General features: G+C 39.9%; 1 protein-coding gene and 1 long non-coding RNA gene across 8 annotated transcripts in view; one reads left to right on the forward strand and one right to left on the reverse strand.

Annotated features, from left to right (window-relative positions):
- The window catches only part of LOC111246484 (uncharacterized), a 107,917-nt gene that overhangs the window by 61,074 nt on the left and 25,820 nt on the right, over positions 1–21,023 (forward strand). For 5 of the 6 annotated variants that reach the window (XM_022796156.2, XM_022796154.2, XM_022796157.2 and 2 more), the window contains 8 exons: positions 235–306; positions 1,668–1,733; positions 2,619–2,696; positions 10,268–10,411; positions 10,780–10,848; positions 12,585–12,728; positions 16,612–16,752; positions 18,772–18,837. In XM_022796156.2, coding sequence (XP_022651891.1) covers positions 235–306; positions 1,668–1,733; positions 2,619–2,696; positions 10,268–10,411; positions 10,780–10,848; positions 12,585–12,728; positions 16,612–16,752; positions 18,772–18,837 — 780 coding nt within the window. The remainder of the gene's footprint in view (positions 1–234; positions 307–1,667; positions 1,734–2,618; positions 2,697–10,267; positions 10,412–10,779; positions 10,849–12,584; positions 12,729–16,611; positions 16,753–18,771; positions 18,838–21,023) is intronic. The other variant, XM_022796155.2, reaches the window with a different exon arrangement.
- Positions 1–21,023, reverse strand: part of LOC147756529 (uncharacterized) — a 61,726-nt gene that overhangs the window by 2,359 nt on the left and 38,344 nt on the right. For both annotated transcript variants that reach the window (XR_015324528.1, XR_015324527.1), the window contains exon 2: positions 200–304. This is a non-coding gene — a long non-coding RNA (uncharacterized LOC147756529). The remainder of the gene's footprint in view (positions 1–199; positions 305–21,023) is intronic.

Genomic DNA, 21,023 nt, shown 5'->3' on the forward strand with positions numbered 1-21,023 from the left:
TCGCGTTAATTGGAGCAATAAAAAATGAACATTCAACAGAAACGTCTATTTTCTGCCGTGGCGTGTGCTCTAGTTGAATTTTTTATACAGGTACCTATTAAAAAAAGTTTTTCGAAAAGCACATGGAAACACAAAATTGGTAAATCATGTTGCTTACGTAATACCTGTAGATCAAATACTTTTTTGTTTATATAATTACCTAATCGAATTTATGATTCGCATTAATTATTTCAGGGTGATTGTATCACTGCCGCTTGAAACTGAGGACCTCGATCTCGCTAAATATTTCCCAAACCTCAGCGACCTGTAAGTGCAAAATATCTATTATTACACAATTTGTATAAATATATGTTTGCGCATTAATAATAATAATAATAAAATCCATTCCCTATGAGAGTAAGAGCCGGGGCGGTACGATGAGTACCCTATTCACAAACAACAATTGTGTTGAGTAAAACATAAACATGTATTCGATGTAGTTATTACGAGGGTTATTACAGTGGCCAAGATCCGATTGATTATCTATCGAGGTTTCTATATCGTTTTTCTATATCGTTCTATATCGAGTTCATAAGAGCAACAAACCAGAGAATGACAATTCTGTCCTAAGAATCACCCGTTGTCTTTCTATTATTCAATAGAGTCTACAAGTAAGATCACGCTATACTTCGAGCATGACAAAAGTCCTAAATTGTGGAATGGTCCCCAAGCTTGGACCTGAATAAAGGCACAATGAAATGTTCCTGGAAGGACCTGTTACTAGGATTCTTCGTATTAGAGCTCTCTAAATCGTCTGAAAGAGGTTCAAGACAGTATTGGTCAGAACGAGCTTTGTCAAAGGGCCAAATTACTTGTAGATTTTCCAGCGGCAGACTACTGCTACTGTTAGAACTCTAGCGAAGCTGAGCAGTTTGCTTCGTTGTTGGAGTTATGCAGCGTACGGCATACGGCTCCCACGAGACGTCAAAGCAAATTTTCTATCCCTACCTGTTTACTTGCTCCATGGCAATCAAGTGACGAGCTTAGCTGGATTGCTATTTATGGCTTGCACAACGTCTTTTTATTAATACCTTATTTTGTGCTCGACCCCTTAGATTTATACATACGCAGTCGCATGCCTAAAGTTATCTCTGCATTGTCCTGTACGCAGGCCACTGAAGACACTCCAGTGTTTATGGAAAATTGTATACGCTTGTATCAAAGTAAGACATTATATTATTATTATTATTACACGTGCCAAAAAGAGATTTTATGAAAATATTTAAATAAACGTATTCGACAAATACAGATAGTACTAAACAAACAACCCGTACAAGTTTCATATGGAGTGCAATGGGAACTAGAATTTGCAGGAATTCCTGTATATGCAATTATGCTGTAATAATGTTCCAGCTTAGAAATAGAGTTCCATCTTTCCAGAGCAAAGGTATATATAAATATATTCGATGGGAATGAAAAAACGACCTGTTTTATGCCGAAGCTACACGAAATGATCTGGTTTAGATAAAGCTAGCAGATGAAGCACTTGCGTTGAAGAAGAGAAATGTCAGCTTTATCTAGACGACGGTCGTGCGCTACGCTCGAACAATATGAGTAAATAGCTTATTTTTTGACCTTTTCTTACTCATTCAACAACGATTTTGACATTTTGTGCATTGTGCTTGCAGGCGGCTAATGAACGTAAGCCTTACGAATCTTCCAGATTTGCGCGGGCTCGGTCATCTCGTCGAGTTGTAAGTGATTTTATTTTGGTATCACGTTTATAGGAAAAGCGTTAACAGACGCCAACACACGTAGACCTTAATGTCAAAGGCAATTGCTGTGGCCTCAAAACTACGGTGCTAGCCATCAAGCAAAAGATGGCGGTTTAGGCTCGATGATATGACATATTTAAGCAACTTGTGCAGAAAAGTGACCGATTTTTTCTTATGCTAAGGTATTCTATTCTTAATTCATTAGCGGAATTAACCCAAGGTGACACTTTTGCATAATTTAAAGGCAGAGTGGCGGTAAGGCCCAATACGTTCGCTAGTCGTTCAGCTTTTTGCGGTTGGCAGATCGTCATTAAGTGGACCACCTAATTGCTTCATTGTACGGCAGCACCGAATTATTGTTTGAAGATCGGCATGTTGAACGCTCGCTTATTCGACATATGTGAAAACAATCGTTCGGACATTTAACATTGTAACATACTATTTCAGCAGTAGAGAGCATAAGAGTAATCAGCGCGCAATAAGTACTGTTGCTTTAACCTATTTTAACAATCGATACGATTGATACCTTTTAGGACTAATTAGGTAGTGTTTTTTTCCTAATCATTTTCTTTTTCTATAACTAGAGCGTTATATTGTTTTTTTTCTATTTTTATCGATGGAAAAATCGGTTATGAATGTAGACATTATTGCTTAAGATCACAATTGTTCGTTTTATAAAGAACGCGGCGAAACTGACCCGTTTTCAGAAGCAATGAAAACGGTTAGTTTACATTAGTAGACTTCTGTATGCTAGCTACCTTTATCTTGTCTCATTCTCAGCGATCGTTGTTAAGGAAAACTATTCCCACAATCAAATATCAGATTTATCCTGCCATTTATCAACGAAGACCTAAATTGCTGCAGGTACGTTTATCGGTGTTCCTTGACGAAGCTGATGCCACCTGAGGCACTGGCGTCATCCGCTGAAACCCTTCTCACCCTGTAAGCAGTCGCATTTGAGACTCACGTCTTAAGTCAACGAAGATGTTTTGTAGTGGCTGATGCACCTTGCGAGCGCAAGAGCTTGTTTTCCGCTAAAGATCAACGCTTTTTACATACGATTCATCTGTCTACCTCCATCCAAGAAACGTCTTCAGATTGGCTATGCAGTGTTGTTTTCTGTTCATCTGGTTAAGCTACATCGAACCAATTAATTGGCTAAGGCAGCGAGAGTTACCGGAAGGTGCTAAACTATTGCTTTGTTTGGCTTCTGTTAATTAATTCAGCTTGGTAATCAATACATGATACTATTGCCCGAGACAGTCATTAGGGTAGGACAACAAGGGCTGATGAAATAACCAGAAAGAACAGAATAATCTTTTGGCGTTACTTGGCCTATGAAGATGCTAAAAAAAGAAACGGAATGCCTATTACTAGCAAATATTATCATCATAAGTGAAAATAGCCTAATAGAACAGCCTACTTATGACTTCCTTAATCCATGCATATCTATTTTTCTCGACCATCAATCAGAAACTTGGAAAGCTTCTTGACGTTTTTGATCGACTTGGAGACAAGCGATTCCTGCCGAGAGTTCGTTTAAAAGATTGTGACGTAGTGGAAGTTCGCCTCGATTTTCAAAATACGTCATCGTTTTCAGTCACATAAAAAGCGCATAGACCCTACCGTTTACGATGGACACGGCCTGAACAGATGATCAGCCAATGAGCCCATAGAGAAGTGCCAAGTGGCCATCCTAGAATCTAGGTACAGCCTCCGCCGCAGCTACGAATAGGTTCACGAATGCGTATGGATGACTCTGTGCTTTCATAGTGCATGCTGCCAGTAGTAATAACAAAGTAACACTGCAACCGTTGATAAATCATTGGCTACTGCGCTAACATAGAAAACAATGATATCGACATTTTACTACAATGCAATGTGTGTATAAATGTTTCTTCTAGCTTATTTAATACTGGGCATATGATCGCATCCGTCGATGAAATTACGTCTCATTTGTTTAAAAATACGTACATCCGGTCATACATGTATGTATTTTATAAGCGTATATCACTCGGAGACATTTCTGTGTTTTGTTTGTAACGCTTTGACAGTTCGTTTCGTTGTTTACGAGTTGCTCCTTTGCCATCTGACGGTATTACACGTACATGCTAACCTTATTCCGACGGCGATTCCTTGGATATATTGGCTTTATTTTTATTGCACGAAGCAAATGGGGCCTTGGACGAAGCTGGGAGAGTACGACCAGCGCAATTTTAAAGTCCATTGTAACAAATAAATCTATTCGCTTGATTTATTATATTTGTTTCGTTATTTGATGTAATTTTCGTAGATTCGGTGCACCTACAGAACAAACTTAATAACAGGCTTAAAACTTAAACATATGTTGTATTACGCTGTCTGTATTTGTTACGCGTATCGAACAATCTATATCACGATACATTTCATAAGTATATATAACGACATCCGCATTTCGACATAGTTATTATAGGTACCCATCACTTATTTCAACACGCAATGTACTAACTATGGCTTTAGCAGTCTGATTGCCACTTTGCAATGAGCAACTTCCTTCCAGTGGATTCTGGTAGATATGTCACTTTCGATCAAACAACGTAAGGTTGTTGAGATGAATTAGATGGTTAGTTTCCAGTGTCCGTCTCCTAGTACGGAAGTAGCTAGTTTATCTAAAAGGACGCGGTTGAGGCGGATGTTCGTTTTATTACTTTAAATAGAGATCATAACGATGGCGGCCGAAGTGCTTAGCTTTAATGTAGCATCCTGCTAATCTTAAACGAGAGGGAACCGTTAGTATTAGTTAACATTGGCCGATTAAATTAGCTGAACGCTTGCTTGAAACGGAAAGGCGTGTAGTATAAATGATATCTTGAATACACATGTGGCTGATATATCTGTATCTAAAGTGTATATTTTCACAGTGTACCTAAGAATTTCAAACATGAATCCTTGGATTCGAACCTGTCACAGACTATATGCTGATACATTACGTTGTGTGCACAGCGTAATTTTAATCGATTTTAATTTTTTTCCGATAGAAATATTGCATTACTTTGTATTACCCTAAATCTAATATCCATATATAGCCCACCTAGCAGTTCTCCAAGTTTATAGATAACGTGCACGTGCCAAAGTAATTGCTTCCAATTGAAGTATCTGAGGTAGCATAGTTAAGCCTGCATTAGCAGTTTTTGATGATGACATAGCCTGTCATCAAGGAACTCTATTATCGATACTGAAAAGAAATATCTCATCATATCATAAGGTACTTTAGGATAATTTGCAGTGTCATAGCAAAGAAAGCTCAACTAAAAGATCAAACCTAGATTTTATTCAAATGTTCTCAAATGAAGTAAATTATATTGAAACGGGAAATAAGGTTAGATCGGAAATTTCGTGACAACTATAAGATCTCAGTCACGTTCTGATATCCTGTTTAAAGTAAATACCTTTCTGGGGCCCGACGTTAGATACTTCCAAATCTCTGACCAGAAAAACTTCTGGTTTGCCAGAATACAGAACACGATTCTCTGTGGCAGAACGGTTTAATGTACACCGTTGTTTATAATTTCGATAATAGCATAAGCCATAACATCTTTCTCATTCACAAAACTTTGACAGCATCTTAAGTCTTTATATAATAAGTTATGTGAACCCATTGCGTAAACGCTTAATTGACATTTCGCTAAATAACGAATGGCGGTAAAAACCAAGAAATAAAATCTCCTATAATTCATTTTTCCTCTCATTACCGTCCCAGTAATCTATATAGAGGATGGGTAAGCGTACATACATCGATGCACGAATACAATTTTCACTATTTCCTTTCGGATGAGTTTATGATCCTGCATGTCATCGAGAGGGAAACTACCGCAGTGACCCAATCCTGCGCATTTTAAAGTGGCGTAATTATGTCATTGCATTCAAGTAGAATTTGCGTAGCGGGGATCTGTGAACAAAAGTGAGACGAAACATTCGAAGGACGATACTCCGTAGCCAAGTATGCAGTACAAAGGACATATGAGGCATAACAACGAAATGGGTCCGGACCTAGCTGTCCGTTTGCTCTATTTATACTTTTGCTTGTGTAAAGTCTATGCAAGCATTTTCATAGTTACACAGTTGGGTCGATAACGTAGTTCGATTCCACGCTAGTCTTCTCAAACAGATTTAGTCCCTTCGATTGTAAATGGATATTCCTTCACTGATATGTACGTCTGCAGAAACCCTCTGTTACCACTAACTTTGTCTGAAATATCGGTGGGTGAAATGCAAACATGGCAATATTAGATAATAAGATACGTGTCTCTATTACAACTAAATATGTTCGCTAACCGGGACTAGACTATATGCATATATACAGACACAAATATATTACTTGCACTTCAGCAGTACAGAACTTTTAAATAATAAGACTTATTCCATCTCGGAATTTTCGGAGAACTGCTGAGCATAAACAGAAAAATATATAGTATTAGAAAGCAACTAAAAATGAGCGAAAAACTAGACAAGCACACATGGGGTACTCGTGATGTTAGAGAGGTAGAGGATAAGACGAGGAACTTAGTATGGCTGGCACGACAAACAACCCAACAGAAGCATCGATCGGAACGCAACTAATAAACGTTCTTAACGTCGTGAAAAAAATTTTCTTTTATTTATTTAAATGTGTCTATGCTTGGTAAGATCAATGCTGTAAAATGTAGAGTAAATACTAAATTAAAGCAAGTTCAAACATTCAATTGTGGGGCTACCATGTTATGTGGCAAATCAACTTCCTACCAAAAAAAAAACACGAAAGAACGCTTCTACTGAACATTTTACGATAATAGCAAAAGGAAAAAAAGATGAAATTTAATGAATTGTTGTCCGTCTTGTTTGTATAGCAAGCCGATTTACTCGTAATCTACATAGTAGAGCTGAAGCTTTGCTGATCCCCGTATTCTGCTAGGTAATAAAAACCCGGAACACGTTTGGAGGTGTACACGAACGTTAGAGGCAATAGTGTCCTTTGATATGCTCCACACAACTGTTATGCTACCAGGCCTGCAAAAAGTTTTCCCAATGTACACACCTAAAGATATTCAGCCCGTAGCTTAGATGACTTTGGCAACTGAGAATAGTCAATGTGGGCTGGCACCCATGGAATTTTGACATTCACCGTCATGTCTAGTTCGAAATAAAAAAAAACTAATCGAAAAAGAGCCTGGTAATTGCGTTAAATCATAAGGTTATTGGGTTGTGTTGTTAGGAGCAAGTTGGGTAAAAGCAAAGTAGTGCGTTGGATATGAGTAAAAACGCCACAAAAGGCCCCCCACAGCAATCTTGTGTATGAGTGAGACTTGTGTGATACATCCCAAGCATAAATAATGGATTGAATAGACGTATGTTTGCCGAAAAAGGGTGGAGGAATTCGAAGGTGGAAAGGGGATAAAAGATTACCGCTGCATCATCCCAGGGACAGGGAATATCTAAAAGAATGGAAAATGGCCTTATGGAGTTGCAACGGACTTAATGGCATTTTTGATAGATGATAGGTAGTACGCTACACACGTGATCTCCAAAGACGATATGAGGGATGAAACCATGACTAAGGACACCAAAAAGATTACCTGTGTAAACACAGTACACACTAAAGGGTCAATAGCTGTAAACAAATGAACCTTCCATCACATCTGCTTCTTCTATCTAAATATATTTTCCAATCCAAGGAACGTGTGCAGTCAATGCGAAAAGTAATAGGACCGACCGCACCATAATATCAGCGAACGTAAATGCGTTAAACATAGATCACAGTCATCTATCGTGGTAACACGTTGAATGACGATTAACCGCTCAGAGTTGAAAACAGATACACAAAAGCAGTATATATATATATATGAAAATCTCACTGAGAACTTTTCACGGGATAATCCGGTAAAATGGGTGAAAATTACGCATGCCTGAAAAGAAGAGAGACTTACGAAGTATGTGAATATTAGAACTGGCAACTTGCGCATTGGTAAAGAATGAAAAAAGTGGTGGGCATTTACATAGGTCTTTACATGAAAAAGTACATACTGGAAGATGTATTAGACGCCCAAAATTGTAACCCAGGACCATGAATTGTGATAATCGCTAGTACCTGTCTCAATAAAGGACGTGTCGAGGAGCTAATTCTCACCGTGATATGTAAATTTTAGATTTTAGGAAGAGGACGCTGTCAAATGGTAAAGCCGAAACGGGCGCTTTTTAGAAGACGAAGCGACCTTAGAAGTTGTAGTAGATCCCTGTGCTTAATACTAATTGAGGTAAGGCTTCCTTTATGGGATCTGCAGGTTCGTTTTTAAATTCCTGTTGACGTCTCTATATATAAATAGCCCGACTCAGCTTTGTCATCGGCTAGTGAGAGCAAGCACTCTAAAGCCATTTGTTCTGGATTTACATAGCCATAAATGTATATCAATCTACCTAAAGACATTCATCTATTTAATCTATTATAATTGGGCCACGCTTATTCGATGCATTTTCTTCATCCCTTAGCCGAGATCGTCTAGCGCGAGCGGGCCCTACATCACGCTACACTGTACAAACCTCCTCCTAATCCCCTTGTGCGCGTGTCGGACAGGATTCCAGTGTTCCCAAAGCCGGCTAATGAATCTTATGACTTCCGGCTTTTAACGAGCCCGGGACGAACCCACGTAACAAGACTTGCCGTCATCTTAATGTATATCTTGTTGTCGCGCTAGTACTCCTAGTGAGCTCGCCTCTTTTCTCTGCCTTATGAAGTTTATGAAACGAATTGACATAAACACAAGGTTTTTTTAAAAAAAAAAAGAAAAAAGATAACTTTCTTCATTAACAGAGGAAGTGTAGTATGTGTCGTTGCCGAGATTTAAAGCGGCCCCTTGCCTCTTTCAGCCATAGGCTTGACATCCAGCTTACCACGTCGGTACTGGATATAGCAACAAATGGTTTTTGGGAAGTGTGAGCTCGACAGAGCCCGTCGTGCCTGACCGAAAATAAAGCTTCAAACGGCACTCGGCAATTTACTGTTATATCGGTACCACGCGACCTCGTGGCAGCGTTGTCGAATGAAAGCAATTGTACGCAGCCTGGTGGCAGTCGTCCAACGTTTAGATGGAGCGGGTGCCTCGGATGTTACAGTATCGAGCCCAAACAAACGAATATGCAGGGACTCAGGACGCAGCCCATAAGGGCCGCGCTGTTGTGGTACCACCATCAGCAAAGACGGGCAGCGAATATCAGTCTTATCTTACATCTTAACAAGGTTTGGCTCTCGAGAAGGTTGGAAAAAAGTTAGGTGATCACATGGGCATGCGTTGTCACTTCAGAGCGCCAGGATTTTGTTGAGCCGAATTGTTGGTATTTAAGGCCATCTAAAAAGCCCTTAAGGCCATTCATGAGTCGAAGGTACAATTTTATATGGGAAGTCGTCCAGCCTCGAACTCGGCGACACGAAAACTCGAACATCTACGATATTTGCTACCAAACAGAATATACCAACCAACATAGCCTCTTCTCAACATCTATGAAAGTAGGTGGTAAAAAACAAACTCGAAAATTCTATTGAACACAAGCTCTTAGGATTACAAAAAGCAAAGCTGTTTAGCCAGATGGTGTCTGAAATGCAAAGGCATCGTCCTGTTAAAAGTCGTGGCGGTTTTTTTTAGAAAATCCACTTAAACTGCGTTGCCCTCAATGATCTGACCCACGAAGTCATTTCCGAATGGAGACAGCGATGTATACCAGCAGCAGACATGGAAAGACGGTGGCCAGGGGATGGGGCCATTCCACATGGTCGCGTTCGCCGGATGCGGTGATACTGATGTAAATGCTTGATATCAAAGACGATTTTTGGCTGCTTAACGCTTTGCGTAAAGCTACGTCCTGTCCGATATGTTGCGATATATACGGCGAACGGCGCAGTCGTCGGCATCTAATAGAATTATATATATATATATATAGTTCTATATGTAGTTCGTATTTACACAAGCACATATATGCTTTCTGCTAATGTGCGAGCTATAATAATGATAAATATATTAAGGAATTACCTACCTAAGGATGGGTGTGTTCGCTTGCATATGCTTTAGGCATGCTTAGGTTTGAGTGCTAACCATTTCTAGAAGCATTAGACATCGCTTGGAACGTTCCGTCAGTATCAATAACGATAAAATGATTCGAGGAAACTATGTACAAATTGCATCATGTAACCTATATTAGGCCTATATCTTTATTAATCTGACAAATTATAGTATGCATGTTGTACATCTGAACATATCCTGCGGGGCTTTTGCTTTACCTATAAAACCATATATAACGAATTTCTGACTACAAGAATGCTTGGCTGATACGATCAGAAACAAAGAGAAGAGCAATTTCGAAATTTAATCAATATACTATACACAATAGCATTAGCGGCCAATTGAAACCATAGACTTTGTCAGATTAAAGTAAAATTAGGAAGCTCAATATACTAGGCAAGTTTATCGCCAAATAAACCCAAGACAAATATCTCATATGGCTTGCAGGTCTTTTGCGGATAATTTAATCGGTGAGGTGACCGAGCTCGCGTTGGATCAACTTTATAAACTTGAGAATCTCGTCCTCAAACGAAACCGGATCTCGACTATACATGAACGCGCGTTCGAAACGCTTGCATCACTTAAATTCTTGTAAGTAACTTCTGTAATGAGTCACAGTTCATGCACAAATCTGACATATGTGACTGTTTAAGCACAGACGAACATACATTCGCGAAGGATGTAAAAAATACTATACCAAAAAAAGCCCACTTTTTGTATAATTTGCAGTTAGTGATTTTTTACTCGACATTTACTATTTGATCGCTCGGAGTATCGAATTCTTCGCAAAATATTTCCTTTATCGGAAGAAATACGCGTTCGTTGAAGACAACAATTTCCTTTTTTTATAGATGAGCGTTAATGTAAAGGCAGGGTGAGTATAATCGGCCTATTAGTGTGCATGTATGATGGCTTTGAAACTCTGCATGACACGTTTGTGTTTTTGGTTTCCGTTCCAGAGATCTCAGTCACAACTTCCTTACAGCGGTGCCGAACGCGTTACTACCGCTCAAGCAGATTCGGGAGATGTACGTATATCAAAACTAGGACCGACATTTATTCAGCATAATAGTATGCCTCTATTTTACCATCTGCTTTTAATACGATACTTTTCCAATGCAGGCAACCATTCGTAACCGACGTATCCTTGGTCTGTCAACACGTTGTGGTATCTAGAGGGCAGGCGGTTAAGGCAAGCAACTCTATTATTCTTTGCCACCGCAGACTCGAGACATGGGCATTTCGTTCACTTCCTCATAGCCTCCCTACTACCCCAAATGGACTTGTCATTTTCGCCTTCGTTGCCGGTCAAGTTTACCTCCTAAGGGTGGGCGAAAATCCAATTTGCTAAAAGGCTCATGGTAGAAAAGCGTGGTCTTTGCTCGAAATGCTGTATCGCGCGTTGTTCTTCTCGCTGCCCCAAGTGTCGTTGCTGTTTCAGTGGTTGGTCAGATAGCCCTTGTTATGATTTGGTTGGGGGCCAGGTCCCAGATGTCAGCCTAAGCCCAAAAATTCAACAAGTGTTATTGGCTTGCACGCATTATGATTGTTTTATATATTTATATCTTATATATCTCTGCCCTCTTATTCGCTTTAGCGGCAAAGCGTACAGGGCGAAGGCTATATCCTCAAAAGGCTAATTTCCTCCTGACCACTCTCCCGTTAAATCCAATAGAGACTTTTAATATTGTTATCGTTGTTACCGATGTTGGTTGTGCTGCTATGGGGAAATGGGATGGACGAACACGGACGAGGGGGAACTTTTGTGTGTCTGCGGATTTACGATGAACCCCTCTACGCTACGTCCAGCGCGGTTTAGTGTCACATTATGCTCGCAGCCATTATTCGTACTAGTGGCGGCAACGGTACATCAGCGTTTTCCTGTTCGGTGCGTGACTCAAGTGATGAACTGCCAAGGAGGGTTGGTTAAAGGCCGGGAAGTGTATGTATATAAGTATCGCGTACCTGACTCCAACGAGGCCAAATGATACGTGCCTGCAGAGGAAGCCTGAAATGATCACATCGAATGATTTCGATATGATGTAGAGTAACAAGAATATGTTTTGCAGTCGCACAAATGTCGCTAGCCTAAATTCCGAACAAATACTGACGAGGGAAATGAAATCTAGCAATCAGGATTATAACGTAGTTAAGTACAGCATACAGCATGTACATGCAGATCTATTTCTTATGGTTAGTCGAAAATGTAAGATTACGATTGTCTTTAGGTAATTCTAATAATAATAACAATAACCTGTAATAGGTACATTTTTGACGTTTTCGACACAGTATCTTATCGTAGCGTCGGGCTGAATAGTAGCGAGTTCATTCTCATACAATGTACATACAAATTGTAAGCGCTCTCCTTTATCCCTATTCAGCATCACAACCCATAAAGGCTAATGAACCCAGGTCGAACTGAACCGCCCAAATAGCACAGGATCCTGTTGAAAGATTATTAAAAAATGTTAACGGCCCCCATAAGCCAGTGCAGGATATGCACTTAGAGGGTTTATGTTGTAGATCTCAATTAGGATCGTAATGATAATACTGAAATAATGCCTGGGATACAAGTGCGAACCTTTCTCGACAATCTCCTCTTCTTCACTCCACTTACATTTAATGATCACGGCTTGGCCTTCATTCACTGTAGTTTTTCGTGTATCCTACTCATAGGCTCAGGGAGGTGGTTGAAATAGCATAACGTTCAGTTATCGAGGGGTCACTATCCTAAATGTTCGTATGCTGATTGGCCTGCTTTCAGCCTACTTTCGGATAACGAGATATCATACATTGGCGAGCGAGCATTTGCCTCATTCGGTCAACTTAACATGCTGGAACTCGCTAATAACCCGCTACATTCGTTTCATCACAACGCATTTGCTGGAGCAGCGAAGCTTAAGCGACTGTAAGTGATTTCAGTTATTTCCAATTGAGCTGAATAAGCTTTTAGAGACATTTGCAAAACCGGCAATTTAATTAAAATAACGTAACAATGTAAAAGCTCGTCCATATGTACTTCGTAATAATTAATTATAGGAACAAACGGCCTGCGTAGCCACAATATAAGGTTGATGATTCGTCATGAGGTGTTGTTACAGAGGTATGGCTGTTGACAGGAGCACGCTAACAGGCGGTATATCGGTTTCATTACAGGGAGAAATCGAGTGAACTTTTGCGCAAGATTTTTTTATTATTAGTATTCTTCTGTTGTTATATAGTCCGGCAATCGAATATCAAGACTGTCAGTAGACATTAAGAAACCTGCTTTTTTTTTTTTTTTTTAGTTTCATTCAATTTATTCAAAGAGCTACTTATGAGAGCTTATACTTTAGAGACCCATTTCCGTACCATTTTCTACGATTCATTCCGTGAACGTTTTTTACACGTTTTTCTTTTAAAGATTGAAATATCTCAGCTTTTGTAGCGTAGAAGACAATGCAAAAATGATAACTAATGATAATGAGCTATAACGCACCTCAGTATCTAGCTTGGATGCTTTATGTGAATGAATGGAAAAGAATCATCCCGCGTTTATGTTAAGTAATTCAATATTTATACTCTAAGCTGTCTCCAGTTTTGTTACGGTTCATAACAAAAAAAAAAAAAAAGGCAGGAGTCAGTGTCAAACAATATATTCATTAAAACTAGTCAATTTTTAACATAGATATTCATATGCTTCTTCTGCATAAAATGAACCTCGGTATTAATTGTCCCGGACTGCCAACTTTTTATTAACGTTTTCTTATACGCTGTTTAAGTAGACTTTTAAGTAAGAAAAGTTCTAAGAGAAATGTACCAGAATGTTACAGCTCAATCAGCCGCTCTCCTGGAACTATTTAGATAGCTTTCACCCTTTATATCCTGGGTTTGTACCGAGTGAAGCTGTTTGTTTGTACATATTGTATCTTTGGACAAATCTTATGCGCGAACAGCACATAGAGAGGCTTTGAAAAATGTTTAGGCAACTAGCCAAGTGCCTATAACTCTCTTGAAGGCCAAGAAAACACTTCTTAGTGGTGCGTTGCCTTTGTCCAAAAATTAAAGTGGCATAATCGAACTTCGATGTCTGTACTTGACAAATTCAAACAGGATGATCAGGTTCAGTATTAGAAAAAGCCAATTAATTAATTATTTCGAAGTTAAGCAAATGGGTGCGGCTGTCGAGGTGCTAACAATGAAAAAAAAGCAGGTATCTTCGCTACGGCATCACATCCATATCTGTGAACTCGTAACCTGTTACGCCATTCACTTAAACGCCTGACCCGACTCATTATCACAAGTAAATAGAGATCGCTAGAAATACGATGCCTAAATACATTTTCCATTGCGGGGACCATTTGAGACTGCTGTCGACTGAATACGCAAAATAGGATAATGATCCATTGATAATCAAAGAGAAAACATTACTAGAATCATGTTTTATATCTTCGGATGGCGTAGAGACATTACCCCGGTGCAATTTTGGCTAGCTCGTTTGCAGAGCGGGATCGCTTCATCGGTGACGCGCTCTATGCACCGCATCAGCCCATTTCTGATATGGGTTCAGTCGATGCTGAGAGATGAAGGGATTTTCCGTAGAAAAATTTCGTTGCTTTTTTAATCCATTTGGTGCGATAGTGGCGTCACAACAGTGCGCAAAAGGTGCCGATTCTCACGCATAAAGCAACATCTGCATGCGAGCAGCGACGGTCATAACTAAACATAACAAACACGGCAGAACACTGAAGTAAGCCCACTATGACACACGTCTAGTTGAATTGACAGAGGATGGGGGGCCAGCCCGTGAGCTAAAAACCCGTATACGGAATTTCGAGGTTTTCAGTTCCCATTTAACTGAGGACATGCGAGTTAACGTGTTTAGATCTACATATTTAGCCATATTAGGCAATAATAATAGAAAAAAAATCTAGCAGCTCATATATCACTTGATTCATAATTATTTGAAGCTCTATAGGGCTCTCTAAAAATTGGTCTTCAAAAATACGATCGTTATGGTAAAATTTTTTGTCAAGAAGAGGTTCAACGTTATATTATACGTGTGCAGCGATCCACATAGAAAAAAGTCGACATCGAAGGCAAAAGGCCATCCAGTATTTGATAGTCGTTATGGCTATCCCGTATAATTTAGTGTCGATAAATGTTCACCCCTGAAGTCCATCTGACGACGTAGAGGGGGTTTATTCGGGGGGTATTTTCGCGAACAGTATGATCGAAAAGTATAACACAATGGCTAAATGATTACCTCTCTGATAACCTCTCGAATATTACACAATGTTCTACTGGCTAAAGGCTAATATAGGTTAGTGTTACTGACGGAAGGTTTTCCAACTCTAGCTGTGGATTCAGGCTGCAGGTTTGACAATCATTACTTGGCTGTTTTACCTGAAAATTGAGCATTCATTTACTCAAGAACAGGTTTGATTTGTCGTGTTAAGTGTCGGTCTGGCTTTCTCAGCCCAGAAACTTTATAGCTTAAGTTACTGCCACACAACAATATATCGACAGCGAAGCAGTTAGAACGTATTTACGGTTATGGGTATTACGTTCGTCTAGGTAAAAGCAATAATAGATTGAAACTCCAGCATTTAGTAAATCAAAATATGATACTACAGAATGACGAAGCTATAAACGAAAGACGTCCTAGAGACAGATGGCATTGTACAGAGAGATATAGTTTCGTTTCTATTGATGCCACTAAGCAGGGTTCTTTTTACGGAAATGCTTCCGCCCCTGTGTTGTTCCACTTCCATGTTAAATATTATAATGGTATTCGTGATGGACAATAACAAATAGCCAAATAGATCACAATTCTTGGATGTTCCAGGCCTCATCTTCTGACGGACAGTAATAGTCTCGTCCTTACGTAATGGCCTCCTGGCAAAGTCAGTTGAGAGGATTATTCATATGAATGTTTACTAAAAACATGTTTCATAATAATAGGCATAAATATAATACCTAGAGCTAGGCTAGATTGAAAGTTGAGAGCAGTAGTAATTATCTAGTTCAGATAAGAGTTCGTTCTTGGTATATCGTCTCTATGCTAGATAAGTGATAATCCGTTCAAGGTTCTTAATATGCTAGAAAAAAAAACATATTTAAGCAAAAATTAACGTATTTTTTTGGGATAACTTGTTGAACATCTGCATCCTCGTATTGGTGCAGTATTTGTTTGAAAAAACAACACATATACCAATATGGCACTTGCACGATGCACGATTACATGAACTATTTATCAATTGTCGAAGAGCTAGCGTGCGCCGATTCATTCAGAGATTGTTCAGTTTTATCATACCACGTCGCTACGGCCATATATATATATATATATATATATATATATATATATATATATATATATATATACATATATCTTACGTCTAATAAATTCACCGAACGGATGTTATTTACAGAAAAACACATACGTCAAAGCTACTCTTGTGAAAGCTATATTAAAGAAAATATTCATATATAAGTGTTAAAATAGGCGAAACTGGGACGTTTTCCAAAGCTCGAGAATACAGGCCGTTTGCAAAAATAGCCAAAAATGTTAGTATATATTTTTTCGCTAGGAACTTCTTGGAAGCATATCATTGCCATTTCCCAGAACATCAGCTAGATATCTATAAGGCTTCCAATTGATGCAGGTCCGCTAACGTGCATGTATGAGTTCCGGCAAACTTTTTCTTGCTAGCAAAGGTACTAAGCGCAATGCTACTTTGTTCAAGATCGGGCCATACCTCCGTACATCACTATATGCATAACTAAGTTCATGTGGACCTCTTCCATTACAGGATGCTGAAACAGGTTATCAACCTGGAACTGTTTCCTAACTTGACGGGATCCCACGCCCTCGAGCAGTTGCGGCTGAGTCGAGCAAAAATTCATCAGCTGCCGCATAATATCTGCCAGCTTCTACCAAAGCTCAAGATCCTGTAAGCATTGCCAATGAGAACATACATATCTATAGAACAGTTCGGACGTACTAAAAAAAAAGGATTATGAATAGCTGAAAATGCTTCCTGGGGTCGATGAGTTACGAGTTTTAGCTGCAAAGTTTGGCTGTATTCATGGATCGTAGCGCGTCCTATCGACTAGTCACAACCTTCAACCACGTCAGATCACTGATGAGTTATGAAAGAGTTTTAATCAGCCAAGTAGGTTCTAGTTAAGGATTAGTCTGACAGATAGAAAATTGACATCTAGATGCGCCCTAAAAGGTTCACATCTAAGCTGTAAAACAGCTAGGTCTGTTTGGATATTGATCCACCTGGTCTCTTTCTCTTCATATATATATTCAGCAAGACATGCGACATAATGAATTACAACCCTCTAGAATTTTTACAAGCATAATAGTTTTTAGTTTCAAGCAAAAACTTATTTATTTATAGACCCTAACCTAAGGTGTAAGAGCCTAGAGAACTTTGAGAGGCAATTTCAGCGTTGTGTCAAGATTTAACCAGTTCTCTCCATTAAGGAAGGACTTTGAGAAAAGAGTAATCTGTGGAAGTAATATTTGGTGAGTATGATAAATGATAGAAATTCTCCAACTTTTTGCCACTTTAGTTTTTTGCAGCGTGAGGCGGAATCTCTTCTTGCAGTTTCTTTCAATAATATTCGGTGTTGCGCCTTGTCTATTCCAATTGGTCGGTGTACGTCAGCCGTAATAGATGAGCCAGTGCTTTACCAGGCCCCAAATAGACACAACAACTATCGCAGCTATACGTTTCATTATGATGATCATGCGATTCCCGTTTGACCATTTTTTTTACCTTATTATTATTATTACTTAATTTACTCACTTAGCGAAAGTGAACTAGTTAGTCTATTTTACATGCACTAAACCTGAATCCAAATGCATGTAAATGGGGAGGGCTTCAGTTACTGATCTAAAGAGTTCATTGACGATTTTCATATGAGAGATTATTTTTTGGCCTCGAAGCATTCCTACGAAAATGTGCCAAACTAACCTCTCCACTGCTTCCGGTAGGTAATTCTCCATCGTATGCAAGGGTTACACGGTCTGTCTCTGCCGTTGTGCTTTCAAGATGGAACTTACATTCGTAAATCGTTCGAATTTCTTAAGCTTCGATGCCTGTTGCAGTTCGCTAAAAAAACCTGAGTGACTCTATTGAAGTCAAGGGCCTCAAATTCTCGAGGATACAAATGCGTTTCAGAAGGAGAATAAAAAATATTGCGAGATGTCGCAACTTAGAACCATCTTTAAATTCCAATATGGCTGATATATAGATAGGAATATTCAAAGAGTCACTGTATATACTTTGTGTGTCCAAAGCACGCTGAAAATAAATTTGCCGAGATGTCCACGAGATCCAGTGCAATATGTGAGCTTCGTGCTAACAATTGGTGCTACACTATAGACGACGCTGTTTCTATTTTTAGGCCATTAATTGCGAGCGTGCAAATTTATTGAAGTAGATATCTATCAGGAAGTCTCGAGTCTCTAGATACCCTAGGCCTAGACATCTAAAATTGTCCAAACATTTATTCGTAGCCAGTGGATAAAGGAATTATCAGTCGAACGCTTTTTCTACATATACATTGCAATGGCATGTAAATCTGTCTAACTTTTTTTGCAAATATTTAAACGTAGGTCTCTCATATTCGAACTTACAGTCTTATTATTATTATTTTTATTACTAGATGAACAAATTGATTGAAGATCCAACGAATTAAGTACAACTGTCCTTGATCCGGCTTCAGTGTATCAGTATACCAGGTATAATGGAGCACTATTTCTATTCTGCAAATTTAATCGAGCACAAGACCGGCGCCGTTTTACCGTACAACATCGACCAGTACACACCAGCCAATGTAATCCGGTACTCGCCAAAATCTACCTAGATTAAAACAAGCCGAGTGGCAATTTTCTCCAGTACGACATATATATGAAGCCACTAATGTATGTACTTCATTTCTTGTTTTGATTTCAGATACCTGATGTCTAACAATCTAAATACAATACCTAATCTGGACGGTTGTCGAGAACTGCTCATTTTGTAAGTACTCCGAGTTAAATTTTCTAACAAACAGTGATGTTGATCTTAAACGAAGAGAGATAGATTCAACGCAAACGTACGTATAGAGAAGCAAAAACGCTTAACGAAATCAGAAGTAGTTGAGACAGCAAAACGTAACACCCAGAACTTAATCCCATGGGCGTTTAACACCTTTGCTAATCTTTGCAATATAGCAGATGTGCTTTCTTCCGCCTTTCCGTGACAATTCGATAAAACCTTGAAGCGGTTGTTTTACAAGCGTTAAAAAACATTGTCTGACTCTCACTGTCTGACAGACGGGGTAAAATATATATATAGTCGCGCGCTTGGCGGGTGAAAGTATTCGGCGGACGAAAGCGCGCTCGAGACAGCATTTGCAGACTACAGACGTGATGTTTGAGAGCCAAAAGATGGTGATCTATGCCAAGCTGGCCAAGATGAAGCCAGAGGAGACTCTGGCGGATGTCTAAAGTTATTCTGACGTGCAGTATTACGATAAACGAATAGCCAGAGTACATGCTCAGGTGATTATCAATAGCCCGTTTAGACGCGCATCCTGATTCACTCAAGATAACCTGTGCCGTAGACATTTGTGTATGAATTAAAAAAAAAAAAAAAAAAAACTGTTTTTTAGACATATCTTTCTGCTGCTCCACTGTTTGATGCCTACGTATCGACGATTGCGCTCTACCTAGTTTTTTTTTTACCTACCATATTATGGAGTAAGCTCAGTAAGTGATCAAAGATCAAAAAAGTGTGGCTATTGATGGAGGCTTCGAAAAAAGCAGGACGCAGCACCAACAGAGAAGAAGGGATCTAGACATGGCACGCACAGGAACGTACCGCTGGAGAGCACCATGACTTGCCAATACCGCACAGCTTTTTCTGACACGCCTACTGCTATAACGGTCTGTGGCGAAGTGTCTGTCAAACGGCAGCTATCGGCTGAGAGGTTCTATTTGATTGGAGCATGCTGCCTCGACATCATACGGGAAAGCCCAATATTGGACAGCGTATGATCGAGTGGAACTGCACCGCCCAAATGACGATCATACGAGACTAAGACTCAAGTCAACACTAGGCGCTTCCACCCTTTCGAAGCTAACCACGAGTGTACTAGTCAGGCACTAAGCTAATTCGTTATACAGCTAAGCGCGTCATAGGTTTCATCGTTCGCCGATCGCGTCCTTGCCTGAACTATCACTAGTACTGGAAGGAATGCTAACTAGGCCATGGAGGATGAACGCATCGTGAGAGGACTAACCATCTCGTATATGGTCGGTGCCACATCTATGTATGGATGGTTGTCTAGCCCCAAACGCCTTGAGGAGGCTTGACGAAGAAGGGAAATACAACAGAGAATACGGGCAAAGAACGAACGCCGGCGACCGCTTTTACTGCCTGTTACAATCGCAGTGATGCCCGAGCGATTAATGTGTAGCAGGTTTTGTTGGCACCCCAGCGATACTTGAAACGCATTCTTTTCGGTAGCTGGCGTTCTACGGGCTTCACAAGATATTCCCCGTTACCCAGCTGTGTGCACCACCGGACAACCCACAAAACCCATCCGTACCGTCAGCCGTCCGTACGGAACTTAATGGGAGACATGCACACTGTAGTAACAAGTCTCCGTACAAGACGGTCCCCTGCCTACCTGTTCTGGTTCGCATACTGCGGTGCAGTTCCCTTGCACTAGGCCTAGCCAACTGAATTGAAAGATGGTATTAGATGCTAGAAGCTATCCTCGCACACTCTTTTGTTAGTCCGATCTCCTCAAACACCCCCAAACACTGCTTGGAACGCTTCTTACGGCTTTCTTTCCGTTGCTTTCTTTTAGAAGTCGAAGTCCGGGGTCGGACGGGCCGTCTAATGTCGAATGCTTTGTGTTGCAACTTTCGCTAGGAGCGCGATAGGCCAAAAATGCTGTCTATCATTTTCTTTCAATTTTTCTTAGATCGTTTCCGATATAGGGCGGGGATGCGTCGCCCACTGAGACACAGCTGACTGATCATCATTAGTGGCAAGCCGCGATGGCTGTTTCCTTTCAACAAAGCGACGAATTACAACTCTCGTTGTAGCTTTGGATGAAAGCAGAGCCTGGGCGATCGGCGTAACACACGCGTAGCTTTTTCCTGTCGACCTCGTTATTGGTGCTCCTTCTTCCGGTGCGCAAAAATTATCTTGGG

This window comes from Varroa destructor, unplaced genomic scaffold (assembly GCF_002443255.2).
Source record: "Varroa destructor unplaced genomic scaffold, Vdes_3.0 BEIS01000003.1, whole genome shotgun sequence".
Classification (NCBI taxonomy): Eukaryota; Metazoa; Arthropoda; class Arachnida; order Mesostigmata; family Varroidae; genus Varroa; species Varroa destructor.